The sequence below is a fragment of the Protobothrops mucrosquamatus genome, unplaced genomic scaffold (assembly GCF_001527695.2).
Source record: "Protobothrops mucrosquamatus isolate PMUCROS unplaced genomic scaffold, P.Mucros_1.0 scaffold1967, whole genome shotgun sequence".
NCBI lineage: Eukaryota > Metazoa > Chordata > Lepidosauria > Squamata > Viperidae > Protobothrops > Protobothrops mucrosquamatus.
The window spans coordinates 95,766-116,028 of record NW_015388084.1 but is presented as its reverse complement, the minus strand read 5'-3'; the positions used below and the strand labels follow the sequence as shown (position 1 = coordinate 116,028).

Genomic DNA, 20,263 nt, shown 5'->3' with positions numbered 1-20,263 from the left:
AGCTACAATGCTAAAAGCCCTCCGTTGCCTGCCAGGCGCGCAGTCCCAGAGGATCGGGCAGCCTCCGTCGCGATCCTCTCCCTTGCCCGCCGTCTTTGCCTTCCTGCTTTCGCTCGCCCGGCTTGCAACGCCGCCCCCCCCCCGCTCCCGATCCTAAAAGCAGTCAAAAAAGCGCGCAAGGGGAGGCTCGCGCCCAGGCAGCGCGATCCTATCCGACTCTCGGCGATCCCCGGCGATCCTGAGCGCGGCGCGGCGCGGGAGGGGGACCAAGAAGAAAGCCCCGGCTGACACGTGTTTCTTTCCCTTCCTCGGCTTACACGTGTTTCCTTCCCTCCTCCCCAGCCCTGGCACACTCACCGGGGACAGCTGTCCGACCCGCCGGCCCTGCCATGCCGGGAAGCGAGCCGGCGGACCCGGAGAGCCGCTTCTCTCTCTCTCTCTTTCTCCTTCCTTCTCGCACGTCGGAACGCGCCGACCCGGGTTTCCTGCCCGCTCCGCGCCGCCGGCGTGGCCGAGCGAGCCCCGGAGCCCTCTTGGCACCCGGGACACGAGGCGATGCAGCACAAAGGAGGGGAAAGAAAGAGGGGGGGGAAAGGGGGCGCAGGCAGCCCACTCCCCTCCTTTTTTTTCGGAGGGGGGGCTTCAGCGGAGACCCCCCCCTTCCCGGCTCTCCAAGCGCAGCCCGGGCGGGCTCAGTCTGTCCGTCTCGAGGGCCGAGTCGCCTCCAGGCAGGGCGGGGGGCTGCCGGAGACCCCTCCCCAAGCTCCGCGGCGCCCCCAGACCCGGCGGGCGGGTGGGCGGGCGGGCAGACGGGCGGCGGAGCCCGCGGGGAACACGTCGGCCCGCTCGGCGGCGGCGGAGGAGGAGGAGGAGGCAACCCCAGGAAGTGAAAACGGCGGAGGGAGCCCGCAGCCAAAGAAAGAAAGTGAAAACTAACCCGGAAGGGGTCGCCGCCTCCCCGGGCGGGGGGCGGGTTGAGCTTCCGGCCAGTTGGACTCGCCCGCCCCCCCCCGCCTTCCCACCCCCGCTTCTTTCTTTTTCTTTCTTTCTTTCTTTCTTTCTTTCTTTCTTCCGCCCTCCCTTCCTTCCTTCCTTTCTTTCCCTTCCTTCTTTCCTTCTTTCCTTCTTTCCTTCTTCCTTTCTTCCTTCCACCCACCCACCCTCTTTCTTTCTTTCTTTCTTTCTTTCTTTCTTTTCCTTTCCTTCCTTCCTTCCTTTTTTCTTTCTTCCTTTCTTCCTCCCTCCCTCTTTCTTTCTTTTTTTCTTTCTTCCTCCCTCCCTCCCTCTCTTTCTTTCTTTCTTTCTTTCTTTCTTTCTTCCTTCCTTCTTCCTTTCTTCCTTCTTTCCTTTCTTCCTCCCTCCTTTCTTTCTTTTTTTCTTCCTTCCTTCCTTCCTTTCTCTTTCTTTCTTTTCTTTCTTTCTTTCTCTTCCTTCCTTCTTCCTTTCTTCCGCCCTCCCTCCCTCTTTCTCTTTCTTTCTTTTTTCCCTTCCTTCCTTTCTTTCCCTTCCTTCCTTTCTTTCCCTGCCTTCCTTCTTCCTTTCTTCCTTCCACCCTCCCTCTTTCTTTCTTTCTTTCTTTCTTTCTTTCTTTCTTTCTTTCTTTCTTTCTTTCTTTCTTTCTTTTCCCTTCCTCCCTCCCTCCCTCCCTCTTTCTTTCCTCCCTCCCTTTCTTTCTTTCTTTCTTCTTTCTTTTTCCTTCCTTTCCCTTCCTTCCTTCCTTCTTCCTTTCTTCCTTCTTTCCTTTCTTCCTCCCTCCTTTTTTCTTTCTTTTTTTCTTCCTTCCTTTCTTTTTCTTTCTTTCTCTTTTTCTTTCTTTCTTCCCCTTCCTTCCTTCTTCCTTTCTTCCTTCCTTACTTTCTCCCTCCTTTCTTTTTCTTTCTTTCTTTCTTTCTTTTCTTCCTTCCTCCTTTCTTTCTTTCTTCCTCCCTCCCTCCCTCCCCTGCTTTCTTTAGAGAAGGGGAGGGGCGGCCCTGCACAGTCCCGGGGCTTGGGGAGAGAGAAAAAAACAGAGAGAGAGAGAGAGAGAGAGAGAGAGAGAGAGTTGTGGGTTGTGAGCACTCCACCGCTGGAGGTTCTTAGGAGAGATTGGACAGCCGTTTGTTTGAAATGATACAGGGTCTCCTGCTTGAGCAAGCGGGGGGGGGGGGTTGGAATAGATGATCTCCAAGGTCCCTTCCAGCCCTAGGTCTCTACGATTCTATTAGATATTTAAGATATATTGGATAGGTGGATGGATGGATGAGTGCGTGTGTGGGGGGAAAGTGGATGGATGGATTAGTGTATAGATAGATCAGATGGAAGAGTGTGGGTGGATAGGTAGGTAGGTAGGTGGATAGATAGATAATGGATGGATTGGTGGATGCATGGATGAGTGGATGGATTAATAGACCAGATCGATGTGTGTGTGGGTAGATGGATGGATACATATATAGATAGATACATAGATGATAGGGGAGGGAGGGAAGGGAAGGGAAGGGAAGGGTGGAAGACCCGGCCTCTAGAAGTTGTGGATGCTCCACCATTGGAAGCTTTCAAGAAGCGATTGGACAGTCATTTGTCCAGAATGGTATAGGGTCTCTTAACTGAGCAGGGGGTTGGACTAGATGACCTCCATGGTCCCTTCCAGCCCTAGGTCTCTACTTTGCTATGATTCTATGAGGCAGATTAGATAAGATATATATGACAGACAGAGATAGATAAGAGAGAGAGGTGGAGCAGCTTGCCTCCTGGTGCTCCATCACTCGTTTGCTTTCTGGTTATACAATCCCCCTCCCTTCCAGCACTGATGACGTTCCCTAGTTGGGTCATGAAACGTCTGCAAGAAGACCACCAAATCCAGAGAGCATCCCTGGCTCAGCTTTTCCGGCAAAATCCATGTCACCTCTCCGAGGCTGTTTCTCTTTTCCTTAGCTGTTTTTTTTTCTTCTCTTCTTTCATCAACCGCCCTGAATATTCCGATCTTGGTTTGCGGGCCCCAAAATATTCATTTTTATTTGTTCAATTCCTTCCCGATTTCCTTTTCTTTGCCTTGAACGATCCTCCTTTTTATTTTTCCGGCATTCCCTTCTTCTTCTTCTTCTTTTTTTTTTTTTTAAAAAAAGCTGTCCTTGCCTCCCTCCCCACTTCCGATAAATAAATAAATAAAAGCTTCAGACCATTTTCTCCAACAGGAAAATTCGTAAGAGTGAAAGTTGTCCTCACTGCGGTTCTCTTTTTATATTAAGCCGGGTTTTTTTTTAACTCACTTTCCATTTTTTTTTTACTTTTACTTTCGTAATGAGTTCCTCGAAGCCTTCCTCGGGTTCCCTAGCTGAGCAGTTTTATAAACATACCTCAGATTCTTAGTGGAGGTGCTCCTCGACTTATGACGAGTTGCTTAGTGACCAAGGTTTCGACAGACCCCACCCCAAAAAAAGATATGCCCCAAATTTGAGAGCCAGGACACCCCCAAGCCCCCCCCATCCACCCAAGCAACACATAACAGATCTTAGCTAATGAAAAAAAAAAGAAGCTAAGTAGGGGAAAACAGAATAAGTACGGATGGGAGACCACTAGGAAATCCCAGGATTCTAAGGGGAACTGGAAATATATACAGGTAGTCCTTGATTTACAAGGTTTTGTTTAGTGACCATCCGAATTGACATCTGAAAAAAATGACTTGTGTTCGTTTCGCACCCTTATCACCATTCCAGCATCCCCAGGGTCACGTGATCAAAATTTCAGACGCTTGGCAACTGATTCGTATTTATGACGGTCGCAGCGTCCTGAGGACCTGTGATCCCCCTTTTGCGACCTCCTGTCAAGCAACTTCCATGGGGAAGCTGTATTCATTTAACGACCGTGTTACTAAGTTATCAATGCAGTGCTTCATTTAACAACTGTGGCAAGAGAATAATTCGTAAAACGGGGCAAAATTCCACAACAAAATTCCTATTTGGCGCATACAAATTTCTAACTGAATACCCCTTCCTGAATGTAGTTTTTCCCCCAAAATCCACTTTTTCCCTTTTATTTTTAATTAGACAACCAATGACTTCCCGGGTCGTGGTTTTAAAACTATTTTCCTTACCAGATTCCTCCATCCATCCGACAAAGGCAGAGCTTCAAATTCAGAGAGATAATTCAGAGATGTCTGTTCCAGAAGCAGCCAAACCTCCAAGTGGTTGATCAAGTTGAACAGAGGACATTGTTTATGACATCTTACATTATGTCACAAATTGCTTTGTGACCATTTTAATGTCAGGGGAGCTTTTATAAAAATTGCTAAATTTCAGGTGTCATGACGACGAAACAAAGCAAGCAGGCCTTTATTTGTAAAACGTGGTTTTATTTGTAAAATTTACTTATTTGTAAAATGCATTTTATTTATTTGCAAAGTTTGTTGGTAGACTATATTTGTAAAGTTTATCTATGAGATTTGTGAAATGTACGCATGCGTTACCTTTGTAAAATGTATTTCTTTATTTGCAAAATTGATTTGTTTGCAACCTTTATGCATAAATGTATTTATTGGTAATAATGATTTATTGGTAAAAGGTATTCGTTTATTCGCAAAATTAATTTATTTGTAAAATGTATGCATTTGTTTGTGAAATTTAATTATTTGCGAAACGTATGTATGGGTAATATTTATTTATAAAATGGGCTAACTCATAGATTTTGCAAATCAATCAATCATGCCAATAAATAAATTTTACAAATGCATACAGGCCTCTTACCAATGAATAAATCAATGTTGCCAATAAATAAAAATGCATTGTACAAATAAATATTACCATTAAATACATAACATACAGACAAATCATAGCCCACTAGCACTCATTACAGGTCGGGCCACGTGTGGAACCCCTGAAATAAGGCAGAAGTCTTAAGAAAGCTCAAAAGGCAAATTTTCGGGTGCCTAGTCGGGATGCGCAGTTCGTCCCGTGATGTTTTTCAGAGTTTGGGGTGATGGGGGCGTCAGGAAGCAACCCCTCCCTCCAGCCAATTGTGATGCCATGAATTCAAGCACCGAGCTGCAACATCCCACGTGTCAAGAAAGGGACGTGGGGACGGAATCCTCGGAGCGAAGGTTGCAAAGGACGGGAAAACATCTGCAAGCATCAGCATCAGAGCCAACAACCAGGCAGCCAGGCCGGAGAACTACAACTCCCGGCAGCCCTTGCGGGCAGCGCCTGGGATGTCCCGCGATTCCTGACTGTCTGGCCTGCTGGGGTTTGTAGTCTGCGTTTACGGAGCCATGGAGCCGGCGACCGCCGGTGGCTCTTTGCTGGGCGAGATCGGTGAGTATGGGGAGGGGGCCTCGCCTTGCAAGCAGAGGAGATTGGGAGGGGGCGTCCCTCTCCACGCAGGAATCGCCTCCGGTCCCGGGACTAAGCCTTTTCATGCTGCTAGACCTGAGTGGGGCTCTCGATCTTCGGAAAGCCCAGCGCAACGATGCACTTGCTCTATTACTGTGCAAATTTGAAGGGGGAAAGGGAGAAAAGCGTACAGACGCCTCCTCCGCTCTTCACCCGGCATTAAGCTGCGTTTCCACAACCGGCTAATCCTGACTACTAACTAACCCTTTTGGAGGGGGGTGTCCCCAGGGGGATGGCGATCCATAGATCGCCAGTTGGGCTGGGTTTCTCCTTTCCCCTCCTCCCGCCCGCAAAAGCAAAGCCCCTCTCCCCACAAACGAATGCTCCCGCTCCCGAGTTTAGCGTGTTGTGTGAACGCTTGGGGTGTCGCGTGTCGGCCGTGGCCGCGCCGTGGTTTATCCCCTCCTGTCCTGGAAAGGGCCTCGCGGGTCGCGCGTTGCGGTTCTTGGAAAGTTGAGCCAGGAATGCGGCTTTCGAGCCAGGGAAGTCCCCGGCCGGCTTGGCAGGATCCGCGCCCGGGAATCTGCGCCCTCGGCTTCGCTTTCCCAGGTCGCTCCGGGTTGCCAAGAAAAAGAAAAAAGACGGCTGTAGGTTTCCTGGAGTCAACGGGGGGGGGGACCCTGACCCGTTTTGGGGAGGGGGCGTGAGGGGTGATTTTGAGGGGTCTGGAATCACGTGGGGGTTGCAAAGGCGCCCTGCGCAGCTCCCGGACAGAGAAGGGGACGCCGTGGTGGGAAGAGGGAAACGACGGAGGGTCTTTGCAAAGGTAAGAGACCCCCTGGGAATCTGGCCCAAAGCTCCCGGCAATGGGGGGGGGGGAGAGAATTCACTTTATTAGAGACTAAGTCAGGGGCAGGCAAGCTGGGCTCTTTTATGACTGCTGGACTTCAACTCCCAGAATTCCTGAGCCAGCAGGGGGGAAACTATGGCCCCCTCATGACTCATGGACTTCAACTCCCAGAATTCCTGAGCCAGCCTGGCTCAGCTTGGAAACCTCTCCCTTTCCCCTCAGCATGGCTGGCTCAGGAATTGTGGGAGTTGAAGTCCACCAGTCATCAAAGAGCTTTAAATCAATCAACCTTTGCCACGCCCCTCTTCCTCCAGCTACGACTCGCCAGTCAAGGCTTAGTCTTAGCCCGGGAGAGATGTGGTGAAGGTTGGCTCTGGTTTCTAACAGAAAGACAGAACTGTGGATTTTCCCAGGTTGTACCTTTCCCTTCCCTTCCCTTCTCTGCCTCAGCGCTGCTTTCCCAAACCGCCGAGGGTGAGAGCGGTTTTGCAGGCCTCGGCTGAAGCCTCTCGAGCTATTTATAGCTCCCAGGCAGAGGCAGAAGCGCTGCGGTCGCCATTTTGAGCGCCGCTTTGATAGTTTCTGAGGGGAGTGGGGGAACCTTCCCTTCCTTCCTTCCAGCGACGGCCGTTTAGACTCAGAATAGAGTCAATTTTGGCCAGACTTCAGTCTGCAGTCTTCTTAGTCAGCAAATAGAAGCAGCTGCCGCCTTTATTAACTCGGACATAAGGACGGAGCAGGAGGTCGCTTGCTAGCGGCCGCCATTTTGAGAGCCTGACAAGCGCCCTCAGGCCATTCCAGAAGGCCAGAGTTAAGGAGCGATATTTCGAAGGTGCTGCTTCCCCAATCCTTGGCAGCTAACCGCACACCAAGGCTGTTACAATCAGAGGCAGCAACAACAGCAGCCTCCTTCAGGGCGCAATTTCCAAAGCCTTCAGGGTGTGGCTGAGTGCCCACTTTAACTGCCGCCATTTTCAGCGCCTCTTCCTACCACCAATTTCGCTGCTTATAAGTGTGCTGGCTACCCCATTAAGTTGATCTTGCTGCCTCTACCACACTTGTGATTGTGCTGGCTACCCCATTTGGTTGGGCCGCCACCACTTCTAGCCACTATTTCTTGCTACTGGGACCACCTCTCTGTTGCAAACACGTTGAGATTGCCGTTTCTGTGATATCTCTGATTTTTCGCAATGGCAGGTAAAACCACAGCAGCTCAGAGTTCTCAAGGTGTCTCCAGCAGTCCCTCCAGGCTGGGGAACGCCAGATCAGCCAAGCAGGAGGCTGCTGGGAAACTCAGAGCCAGAGCTATCGCTGGCAGAATGTCTCCCAAAGCTGCTGGGAAAGAAGCAAGCGGGAGGCCACAGGCATTGGGAAAACAATTCTCCAACGCTGCAGGGCAACAGAACGAGGCAAAGGTTGGTCAGATGACTTCTGTTCCCATGGAAGCCTCGGTTTTTGACCCTCAACAAGCTCCTTCGACTTCTGCTGCTCCAAGTGCCAGGTCTTCAGAAGGAGAAACAGGTCAGTCCATTTCTCCCATGGCAGAACAGGTGGAGATGGTTGACCCTCAACAAGCTCCTTCGACCTCTGCTGCTCCAAGTGCCAGGTCTCCAGAAGGGGAAACAGGTCAGTCCATTTCTCCCATGGCAGAACAGATGGAGATGGTTCCCCCTTCCAGTAAGGGGCTTGGCCTTCAGATCCCTGCTCCTCCGGGTACAGCTGGACCTCTGGGCCCAGAGGCCACATTCACTCCTACAGCCGCAGGGCTTCGTCCTCCAGAGGCTCAGGAGACAGGACTATCAGAACAAATGCAGCTTCTGATTTCTCAGGCTGTTGCCCAAGCTGTAGCTTCGACCCTACACCAGAGAGCTCGACCTGAGTCGATAGCATCAGAGGTCCCATCTCACAGCAATGCATCGTACCTCTCCCAGGCGGAAGCAGCCACATACCAGGGGCCGCTTTCCCCATTCAGTTCCTCCAGGAGTAGAAGGCCGTTCACAGGGGACGACGAACAGAGAGAGCTGGGGCTGTCAGAAGATGAGGACTTACCTCCTGATCCCCCAACTTTCACAGGCCTGTTTAATCCGGCCCTCTTTAAATCCTTGCTTCACAAGGCCAGGAGCACTGCTCAACTTGGTCCTGAAGGTATCCCTGAGGCTGAACCTTCCACCAGTCAGGAACCTACCAGTAAGATCTGTTCAGAACCAACGTTTACCCAACAGTACATTCCCTGTCCTCCGCTTTTTCTCAATGAAGTCCAAAGACAATTGGGAACGCCAGGTAATTTTCCACCTCCGGGGGGGACTGATAAACAGTTTTTTAACGTGGCTCCAGCACTGTCAGAGGTGCTAGAAGTCCCCACGGTAGATGAGCCCTTAGCAACAACATTTGTAACCAACTTCACTGGGTCTGGAGATATAGCGGAGGTTCTGAAGTTTGAGGATAAGAAAGCGGAGTTTAATTTCCGCAAAACCCACCAAGCCTCAGCATGGGCGGTAAAGGCAGCTACATCAACTTCCTTTTTCGCCAGAATTTCAGTCCTCTGGCTTCGCCAATTACAGGCTAAGGTACCACCAGAAGAAGTACGGATGCACCAAGATTTAAACAAATTAGTGGCTGCATCAGAATACATGGCTGACTCGTCCTCGCACGCGGCCAGATTTTCCTCCCAGGCATTAGCATCTAATGTTACCTCTCGCAGACTTCTGTGGCTCAGACAGTGGAAAATGAATCTTAAATCCAAGTGGCGGTTGGCCGCAGCCCCTTACAGGGGAGGCCAGTTATTTGGAGAGGCACTAAACCCTTATCTGACTGAGAACAAGGGTAAGCGTAAGGTCATATCCACTTTTCTTAAGACACTGGACTGGAGAGCTACTACTAATGCCCGCAAGAATTCCTTTCCCACAACCGACACAGGGTCGGAATTCAGCCATTACTCCGGTCCTCATCCTCCCAGACCAGAACCTCAATTCAACAGATCTGGTAACAGGGACAGAGGCAGACAGCAATTTCAGGCCAAACGGCCCTTTCGGGGTGCCAGAGGCCGTCCTTTCAGAAGGTCCTAGGGACACCAGAGGTGCCTCTCCCATAGGGGGCAGATTGGCTCTCTTTGCACACAAATGGGAGAACACCACTACAGATCTCTGGGTCCTCAACACCATCAGATTCGGCTTGACTCTAGAGATCACCTCCACCCCCCCGAAGCTTTTCGTCTCTTGCCCATCATCCAAAAATCCGGTCAAAAGAAACCTCATGAAAGAGGCCATTCGACATCTAGAGATCCAAGTCATAGAACCGGTACCGGTAGGGCAGAAGGGATGGGTTTTTTATTCCATTCTGTTCATCGTTCCGAAGGCCTCGGGAGGGTGGAGGGCAATCCTGGATTTAAATTTAAAGAAATTAAATATCCATTTGGCACATAAGAAGTTCAAGATGCAAATGCTCCAATCCATATTAGCAGGCGGCAGAAGGGGGGACCTCCTGACGTCCATCAACCTGACGGAGGCCTACCCACACATTCCCATCCTTCCCGGACACCGGAAATTCCTCAGGGTCTGCTACGCAGGCCACCATTTTGAGTACAGAGCTCTACCATTCGGCCTGTCATCGGCCCCCAGAGCATTTACAAAGGTCCTGGCGGCACTGGTCACGCATCTCAGGACCATTCCGGTGCGTGTCCAGTGTTATTTGCCTGACATCCTCATTCAATCCTCAGTCCAATTGGCTCAATCAGAACTGTCATTGTCCATCAAGACCCTCCAGGACCATGGGTTTTCAGTAAATTTTCAGAAAATCCAGATAGTTCCCTCCACCCGCCTCCTTTACCTGGGCGCACGGTGATAGATACAAGGAAGTGCGAGGTTTACCTGTCTCAGGAACGTCGGGACAGTATCCGATCTCTCTTCCGTGGAGGATACCCCAAGATGGAATCTCAACCAGGGGGTTCTAGAACACCCAGAGCCTCATTGGCTCCAGCTAACTGCCGGGCATTTGAAAGGAGACTCCTAACAAAAGAGACCTACTCATCAGACGTGATTACCATGATTTAGGCTTCAAGAAGGCCTGCAACTAATAGAATCTATGATTCCACATGGAAGAATTTATGTAACTGGTTTGGGAGACTACAATTAGATCCAGCTACAATTCCTATTCCAAGAATTTTGGATTATTTATCGGAGGGACTTAAGAAGGGTTTAGCACCCAACACAATCCGCAGACAAGTTTCTGCCCTTTCCACAGTGCTCACATATGGCAACTCAGAGCCTTTGGCTCAACACCCCATGATACGTTCCTCTGTCAGGGGAGCAATCAACAGCAAACCGCCCGTGGTTCACAGATATCCCTCTTGGGACCTGTCCAAGATCTTACAGGCTCTCACTTCACCTCCATTTGAGCCCTTCAGAACCTCCACTCTACGATTCTGGACACTCAATGCCGCCTTCCTAGTAGCCGTTACATCGGCTGGGCGCATCTCGGAATTGGCAGCACTCTCCATTAGAGATGACTTATGTATTTTTCTACGCTTAGACCCCTCCTTCATCCCCAAAATCAACTCATCGTTTCACAGGGCGCAGGAGCTTGTGCTGCCAGATTTTTGTCCTGAGCCGTCCCACGATTTGGAACATAAATGGCACACCTTGGATGTTCGCAGAGCCTCGCGTGAGTATATTAAGCAAACTGCCCCTTTTTGCAACTCTGAAGCCCTCTTCGTTCCAAGACGACTTACTGCACAATCCATTCGCAGTGTGGCAACTTCGGCGGCATCGGCGACACAGGCGTCCATCGAAGAGATCTTGCAAGCCAGCAACGTGGTCGTCACCTTCCCCATTTGCGAGGCATTATAAGTTAGATGAATTCGCTTCAGCAGAAGCTTCATTTGGCAGGAGACTCCTCCAAAGGGTAGTAAAAGATAGTGGGACACAGGCCCAGACTTCTTCCTGCCCGTGGGAGCAGTGAGGCTTTGGTATGTCCCATCTGTGAATCCTCCATTCGTCATGCTGGAGAAGGGCTGTTGCCTTACCTGAACGCCTTTTCTCAGCATGACGATGGAGAATCCACTCCCCCCCCCCCCCAAGGTCCATCCGGTCCTGTGTCAGGAGAAGTTGAGCCACCACCACTTGACAATCATCAACTGCTGTGCCTTTGTGGTGACTGGGGATTCCTAGTCGGAGGAAGAGAGGCGTGGCAAAGGTTGATTGACGTAGTCTCTAGGGCAGAAAGGCAAGATCAACCCATCCGTGGATTCTCCGTCATGCTGAGAAAAGGCGTTCAGGTAAGACGACGCCCCTTATGATGATGGTTGCAAATGGGGTGTATTCACATAGAGCAGACAGCCCTGGTGAGGTTCCCTAGTTGGGTCATGAAATGTCTGGAAGAAATAACCAAGATTAGAGAGCACCAACGATCCCACAGTCCTCTTTCCCCTTCTCTCCACAAACCTCACTCCCTTAAACACTGATTACGTTACCTAGTTGGGTCATGAAACGTCTGCAAGAAAACCACCCAGCTCAGAGAGCACGAAGGACCCCACAATCATCTTCCTCCTCCTCTTCCTTCCCTCCCTACGACTAACAGCATCCCTGTGGTCACATGATCCCCTTTTGTTAAATAACATTCAACAAAGTCAACGGGGGAAGCCAGATTTGCTTAACGACCCCAGTGATTCCCTTAACAAGCATGGCAAGAAAGGTCCTCGCTTAACCTCTAGGATTAACAATGGAAATTCTGGTCCCGGTTGTCATTAATCGAGGACTTGTACTGGTTTGATTGGGCTGGGATTTTTTTACACCCCCCTCCATTCTGGACAGGGACTGTTTTAACCCCCCATCCGCCCTCCGTCTCCCTGTAGCGTTTTGGGCCGAGAGGACCCCGGTTCACGAAGCCGCCCGAAGCGGGGAGATCCATCAGCTCCAAGAACTGATCGGGAACGGCGCCTGCGTCAACCTGGTCACCTACGACTCGATCACCCCCCTGCACGAAGCCAGCCTGCGTGGCCAGACGCGGTGTGTGGAGATCCTCCTGGCCGCGGGAGCCCAGGTGCGAGGGGAGGGCGCCGGGTTGCAGAAGGCTGCAGACTAAAACATCTGGGGAAAGAATGCCAGCAAAGCTTTATTTTGCACCAGGTTCCCCCAGGATTCAGGGTGCAGATTTCAGATTCCCCCCCCCACCCCAGACGGCCAGTTAGATGTGGATCCTATGACAGAAGCCTAATCTCATTGCCTTCCTTTGCATGGTTTTATTCTTCTGTGATTTGATTTCTGTTTTGGTTTATGCTCTTTTCATTTTATTTATTTATTATTATTATCAAATTCTTTCTTTTTATTATTATTATCAAATTTCTTCCTCTTTGTGGTTGTAAGGTGCCTAGAGTACTCCCACAGTGAGATAGGCCACAAATAAATTGATGACGATAATAATATAACAATAAAATAACAACAAAACAACAAAATAATAATAATAATAATAATAATAATAAAACAACCACCCCTCAAACGTCCAAATCTGCCTATCCCAGGTCCTTGCTAAGGACTCAATAGGTAGACAAAAATGCTACACCAGCGGTTCTCAACCTATGGGTCGCGACCATTTCACGGGGGTCGCCAAGCAAGGCTGTCCGCCATTTTTTTTCCCTTTTCCGATGGGTGCCTTACCTCCCTTGGGCTGGGCCTGCTGGTGGTCGGCCTGCTCAGTCTCTGCCGCTTGCCAGCTATGCCTCGGCTGGCGCAGGGGGCGGAACCACGCATACGCGGCGCTCCCGGGCAGGGAAAGTCCTCGACTTACGACCGGTTGGGTAGTCCTCGACTTACGACCGGTTTAGTCCTCAACGTACGACCGGTTTACTCCTCGACTTACGACTGGTTTAGTCCTCGACTTACGACCGGTTGGGGCTCGCGGCATTAAAAAGGTTGAGAACCACTGTGCAACACCCAGTCAGAACTTCTGGCTGTGTGAATAATAATAATAATAATAATAATAATAATTCTGCTCTGTTCTACTCTATTCTATACTTTCTATTCTATTCTATTTTTTTCCATATATTCTATTCTATTCCCTATTTTCTTTTCTTTTCTGTTCTGTTCTGTTTTCTATTCTATTCTTTCCATATATTCTATTCTTTCCCTATTTTCTTTTCTATTCCCTATTTTCTTTTCTATTCTGTTTTCTGTTCTATTCTTTCCATATATTCTACTCCCTATTTTCTTTTCAATTCTATTCTATTCTGTTTTCTATTCTATTCTATTCATCTTTTTTTTAAACCGGCTGAATTCCATAGGTAGTTTAACCAACACAAGTACCAGGTTGAGTGTCTGATCCCTTTGATTCCTGGTGGTAGTTAGAATGCAGTAATCCTCAAGGTTCCACAGTTCATTTAGTGTCCATTCAAAGTTACACCGGCATTGAAAAAAGTGACTTACAACCATTTTTCACACTTATGACTGCTGCAGCCTCCCCATGGTCATGTGATCAAAAGTCAGACCCTTGGCAATTGACCCACATTTGTGACTGTTGCAGTTTCCCGGGCTCATGTGATCCCTTTTTACGACTTTCTGACAAGCAATGTCAGTGGGGGGAAGCCGGATTCACTTAACAACCGTGTTACTAACTTAACTGCAGTGATTCACTTAACAACGGTGGGAATCAAGGTCGTAATACGGGGTAAAACTCACTTAACTGTCTCTTAGCAATGGAAATTTTAGGCTCAATTGTGGTTGTAAGCCGAGGACTTGTCTGTACCAAGTGCGAATCCTGTTCAAAAATGGCCGAATCCTAGGTAGGTTCACCAAGAGAGGCACCAGGCTGAGGGTTGGATCCCTTTCTGCCACAGGTGGATGCCCGGAACATCGATGGGAGCACCCCGCTCTGCGATGCCTGCGCCTCGGGAAGCATTGACTGTGTGAAAGTCCTCCTGTCCCACGGGGCCAAGGTCAACCCGCCCTTGTATATAGCGTCGCCTCTCCACGAAGCCTGCTTAAACGGTAAGGTGGTTTCTGCAGGGTTGATGGAGATCCCTGGGCCAGCCCTAGGAGACGGGGGGGGGGGGGTGTGTTTGGTCGCCCAGAATCCAGGAGAACAGCTGTCGAGCATTCCAGATTCCATTCGGATCGCGGTTCCCTGCCTGCAGTCCACATTTGCCTTCCTGCGCCTCCAGGTCTGGCCCAATGAAATGCAGGAGTTAAGGATCTGTGGATTTGTTTATTCCATTCATCCATCCATCCATTCTGTCTATCTTTATTTACCTACCTGTACATACGTACGTACGTATATCTGTGTATTCATCCATTGTCTGTCATCCCTGTCATCTATCGAGCTCCCTAGTCTGTCTGCCTGAATGTCTGTCTATCCTGTATGTCTGCCTGCCTGCCTGTTTGTCTATCCATTCATCCATCCATCTATTATCTATTATTTATCTACATATCTATCTATCATCTATCCATTGCCCATATCTGCCTGCCTGTTTGCCTGCCTGCCTGCCTGCCTGCCTGCCTGCCTGTCCGTCCATCCGTCCCTCCATCCATCTATCATCTATCTATCTATCATCTATCTATCATCTATCTATCTATCTATCTATCTATCTATCTATCTATCTATCTATCTATCTATCTATCTATCTATCTATCATCTATCTATCTATCTATCTATCTATCTATCTATCTATCTATCTATCTATAACTCTAAACAGCTAGTCCTCCCTTAATGACTACAATTGGGCCCAGAATTTTGATCGTAAGCCATTGCAGTGGTTAAGCGGGTCACGCCACATGACCTGACTTGATTTTTAGGACTGTTTCTTGGATGGTAGTAAAGTGACTCACCATAGTCACTAAGTGGATCATGTTCTTGTGAACCACAGGGTTGGTTGTTAAGCGAATCCATTCTCCTGAATGCTGGAAACCCCGCAAAAACTGTTGGAAACCGGCAAGAAACATTGCAGTCATGTGACCACAGGGCACTGCAACCGGGCACTGTAAATGCTGTCATTGCGTGTGTGTGTGTAGATGTAACTTTGAGGATCAGCCTTAAGTAATTTTTTTTCAGGTGCTCGTAATTTCAAACCGTCATTAAGTGAGGACTACATTAACAATCCATTGAAGGCACCAAACCTTTTCTATAAGTTAAGACAGTGATGGCGAACCTTTTAGAGATCGAGTGCCCAAACCACAACCCAAATCCCACTTATTTATTGCAAAGTGCCAAGTCTGCATCAGCATTGTGGTTCCCTCAGGGAGGGTGGGGTGTGTGGCCCACTGGGTGGGCATGGCCAGGGTGGTCACAGCAGACGGTGGGTGTGGCCAAGTAGGCGTGGCCACCTCGATACTGTAACATCTATACTCGAGCTTGCTAGCCGGCCATTTTGTCTGCTTTGTGCTGGGCGGGGCTGCTGCTCTGGGCAGCGGCAGCCTAATGTACCTGCGCGAGCTGCTAGTGGCCGCGATGCGCATGCCCACACAGAGGGCTCTGAGTGCCACCTCTGGCACGCATGCCATAGGTTCACCACCACTGAGCTAAGGCTACAAAAAAAAATTAGAATAGCTACTTCAAAACACCTGGGTAGCAAACCTGTGCTAAGAATACAGGTGTTCCTCAACTTACGACAGATTGTTTAGCGACCGCTCAAAGTCAACGGCACTGAAAAAAATGACTTACGACTTTTTCACACTTCCCACTGGCTTCCTCATTGACTCAGAAGGCCTCAAGAGGGGATCACACGACCCCAGGATGTTGCAACCGTCGTAAATATGAAACAGTTGCCAAGTATCCGAATTTTGATTGTGTGACTGGGGGGAAGCTGCCGTAGTCGTAAGTGTGAAAGATCGTCATAAATCCCTTTTTTCCGGCACCATTGTAGCTTCGGACGCTCACTTAATGAATCGTTGTAAGTAAAGGACGATCTGTAATACCATTGGGAGTTTTAGGCAGTTCAGCCACACCAGCCCCAGGAATCCATCCTTAACATGAACCGGATGGAACGGACTTCCGGGAAGTTGGCGTGAAAACAGCTTTATCCGTCTCTGTTTGAAATGAGCAGGGGATCCACGCTGGCATTCAATGAATGTTCTTCCTTGATCTGATTCTTTTCTAAGGCAGCGCGGAGTGCGTCCGTCTTCTGATTGAGGTCGGCGCGAACTTAGAGGCCCACGACTGCCATTTTGGAACGCCTCTGCACGTGGCGTGTGCACGAGAACACCTGGATTGCGTGAAGTTATTGCTGAACGCAGGTGCGGCGCTGCGAGGTCCCCAAGGAATGAGGGTAGAAATAATAATAATAATAATAATAATAATAATAATAATAATAATAATAATAATAATAATAATAATAATAAAAAAAAGTTGGTAGGGACCTTGGAGGTCATCTAGTCCAACCCCCTGCTCAGGCAGGAAACCCTATACCATTTCAGACAAATGGTTGTCCAGTCTCTTAAACACTTCCAGTGTTGGGGCATTCACCGCTTCTGGAGGCAGGTTGTTCCACTGGCTAATTGTTCTAACTGTCAGGAAGTTTCCCCTTAGTTCCAGGTTGCTTCTCTCCTTGATTAGTTTCCATCCGATGATGCTTGTCCTGCCTTCGGGCGCTTTGGAGAATAGCTTGACTCCCTCTTCTTTGGGGCAGCCCCTGAAATATTGGAAGACTCCCCCCTCATCCTTCTCATCGTTAAACTAGACATCCTCAATTCCAGCAACCGTTCCTTATATGTTTTAGCCTCCAAAAGTGCTGGATTAATTCCAGGCAACCAAACCTGATTCAGGAACCCCCAATCTGGTCTTCCAAGGTTTATCCTGCCTTACAAGATATGGATTGTTTATGAAGATTGAATGTTGTTAAGATATGCATAAGCTAAAAAATTATTGATAAATGTAATAATGATGTTTTTATTGAGTTGATGTAATTAGAAATGTACTAGCTTGAGTACGAGACAGTAAATGTTAAGGGAAAAACAGAAGAAATCTCTGATGTAACCTGAGATTTGCACTAAAGATTTTGTTATTGAACTATTGATTAACCCAGTTGCCACGCTGCTTTTTAAGTACTCAAATGTAAAATTGGAAAATTAATAAAATATTATTTAAAAAAAAAGGTTTATCCTGCCTTAGTCTAAATGAGCAATGAGTGTAACCAGCAAGCCTTTTCCTTAAATACAAGTAGTTTTCTACTTACGACCGCAACCGGGGCTGTAAAATTTGTCCTTCAGCGGTGCCGTCATTAAGCGAGCCATCCTGTCCCCGACACAATTAACAGCTGTGGCAAAAAGGTCGTAAAATGGGACGCAACTCACTTAAACAACTGTTTCGTTTACCAGCAGAAATTTAGTCTTCCATTATGGCCGTAATTTGAGGACTACCTTTGTGTGGCCGCTAAAAATCACTGAATTGGTGATAATCTCTGACTTTCTCAATTTCCATCCCGGCCTGCAGGAGCCAACGTGAACGCAGCCAAACTTCACGAGACGGCCCTTCACCACGCCGCCAAAGTTCGAAATGCTGACTTGGCGGAGATGCTGATCGAATTCGGAGGAAACGTTTACGCCCGGGACAACCAAGGGAAAAAACCCTCTGATTACAGTCAAAGCAACAGCTCAACGGCCAAGTGTTTTGCATATTACGAAAGTGAGTCAAATTGGCCAGGAAAACGTGTTGTCTTTCTTCTACCTGTCTCATAGAGGTGCGCGAGAGTGAAGGTTCGTTCTCCGAGCTTCTCCGAACGTTTCGTGACAAAGCTAGGTAACATTCTTCAGCAGAGTTTTGGTGCTGTCAGTGTCCTTGTTCTGTTGATAAGGGCTCCAGGTGTGGGTGTGTCCAGTGAGGGTCTTGTGATGGATCAGCTGTGAGTCATCAGTGATGTTGTGATTCCTCGCTAACCCATCGATCCTGCAGCTGAGTCTGAGGAATCAGAGGAGGAGGAGGAGGGGCCTGGAGTGACATCAGAGTCAGAGGAAGGCTCTGAGGAGCTCCAAGACTTACAGTCAGACGAGGAGCCTGGGTCCTCTACTCGCGCTCAGGCTGAGACACAGCTGTGCTGGGAGGCTGAGTTGGACAGTGATGAAGAACAGCTGGGACAAATCCCAGATGCTTGAAAGCGCAGGCAGGCAAGAGAAGCGAGTAGGAGAGAGGAATGTAATGGGGCGGCTCCAAAGGCAAAGGAGAAGGCATTAGGAAAGCCACGCCTTGGCTGCATAATAAAAGGGAAGGTGTGGGAGGTACTGGTGGCCGAAGGCAACCTTTCGTGTTAAGGATCGAGTTTCTGTGGAGTGTGTTTGTTTGCCTTGGACATTGACTCAGGTCTGTGAGAATAAAAGAGCTGGTTTTTTCTTGCGATTCCAGCCTGCTTGATTGGAAGATGGGTTTCTCCTTGTGAGCTTAACAAGGACTCACGTGGGCTGGGACAGAACAAGTGAGAGGCTGTTGATGGGTCTCGTGATATGGAGGTTACATCAGGTCAGGATCCTTGGGAGGTGAACTGCTGATAGTGGGGGATTGCGCGGGATGGTTGTGCCGTCTCTGGTTGGCTGTGGGGTTGATTTGGATTCTGAGGGGTTCGTAGGCTGGTTGTAGGTTGATGTGTCTGTGGATGGAATATAGAGAATAGAACAGAATAGAGAATAGAGAATAGAATTACAGAACAAAATAGAAGAGAATATAGATTAGAATAGAATTACAGAATGGAATAGAATAGAATAGAATAGAAAATAGAATAGATAATATAGAATAGAATAGAATTACAGAATGGAATGGAATAGAATAAACAGTTGAAAGGAACCTTGGGGGTCTTCAACCCCCTTTACAGAAGGTTGGGGGTGGACAGCTGAATTTCAGGGGGGGGTGATCATAGGGCAGGGAAAAGCATGTGTAGCTCCTACCAGATGACAATATTTAGAGGAAAGGACTGGCTGGGGAATTCTGGGAGTTGAAGTCCACCAGCCTTAAAGCGGCCAAGGTCGGACATCCCTGCCGCTTTAGAAGATGGTGTGTATTTGCCATTGAATGTTGTTTAATGTCCTTTTTCTTTCCCCCAACCCTCCAGGAACCCCCCTGCGGCTCTCTCAGCTTTGTCGTCTCAGCCTCCGTCACGCTCTCGGCCAAAAAGCCCTGGAAAAGATCCCCCACCTCCACATCCCTACGAAATTAGTTGAATTCCTCTCCTACAGCCAGTGAGCTGTCCGTGGCCCCCGTCTAAGGACCCCCCCAATCATCACCCTGCAAAATACGGCTTGTGCTCTTCCGAAGCCACCTTCGTTCGGAACAACGTGCGACTTTTCTCAAACGACTGTAAATAGAAATGTTAAAACCGTGGCTGGAAGCGGATTACCTGGTGGTCTCCTTGCCGGCTCGGCGGTTGCTTTGAGTGTGTTGGTGAAAAGCTTTAGCACCCACTGGTATGTGTGTGGTTGATCACCTCTACGTTGGAGAGATGGAGCGATAACTTACCGAAGCCTGATGGGCTCACCCCGTTTTGCGTCTTGGTCTAGATGTACTCCTCAGCCTTGTTAAGTGGATTTTGCCCCATTTTACGCCCACCCTTGCCACAATTGTTAAATGAATCGCTGCAGTGGTTAAGTTAGTGGCACCATTGTTCAGGGGATCTAGCTTCCCCATTGATTTTCCTGGTCAGAAGGTCGCAAACGGTGATCACGTGACCCCGGCCGGGGATACTGCGACCGTCGTAAATATGAATTGGTTGACAAGCATGTGAATTTTGATCCCGTGACACTGGAGAGGCTACAATGGTCGCAAGTGTGAAAAATGGCATTTTTCAGTGCCGTTTGTAACTTTGAATAGTTGTTAGTCAAGGACTACCTGTATTAACACATGGGAGTTGTAATCCACCCATTTTAAAATACTCCCAAGATTGTTTTATTTGTAAAATGTATGCATTTGTTTGTGAAGTTTAATGATTTGCGAAATGTATGTATGAGTAATCTTTATTTGTAAAATGGTCTAACTCATAGATTTTGCAAATGAATCCATCAATTTTGCCAATAAATAAAAATGCATTGTACAAAGAAATATTACCATTAAATACATAACACCCAGACAAATCAAAGCCCACCAGCACCCATTACAGGTCTGGCCACGTGTGGAACCCCTGAAATAAGGCAGAAGTCTAAGCGCAAAAGGC

General features: G+C 48.6%; 1 protein-coding gene across 1 annotated transcript; it reads left to right on the top strand.

Annotated features, from left to right (window-relative positions):
• The first annotated feature begins 5,231 nt into the window (after nt 1–5,231).
• LOC107294492 (ankyrin repeat and SOCS box protein 13) lies at nt 5,232–19,447 on the top strand. The gene is made up of 6 exons (XM_015823724.1): nt 5,232–5,282; nt 11,999–12,186; nt 13,976–14,126; nt 16,233–16,367; nt 17,563–17,754; nt 19,169–19,447. Exons 1-6 carry the CDS (start codon nt 5,240–5,242, stop codon nt 19,297–19,299), a joined length of 840 nt encoding a protein of 279 aa, XP_015679210.1. The 5' UTR covers nt 5,232–5,239; the 3' UTR covers nt 19,300–19,447.
• The last annotated feature ends 816 nt before the right edge of the window (nt 19,448–20,263 follow it).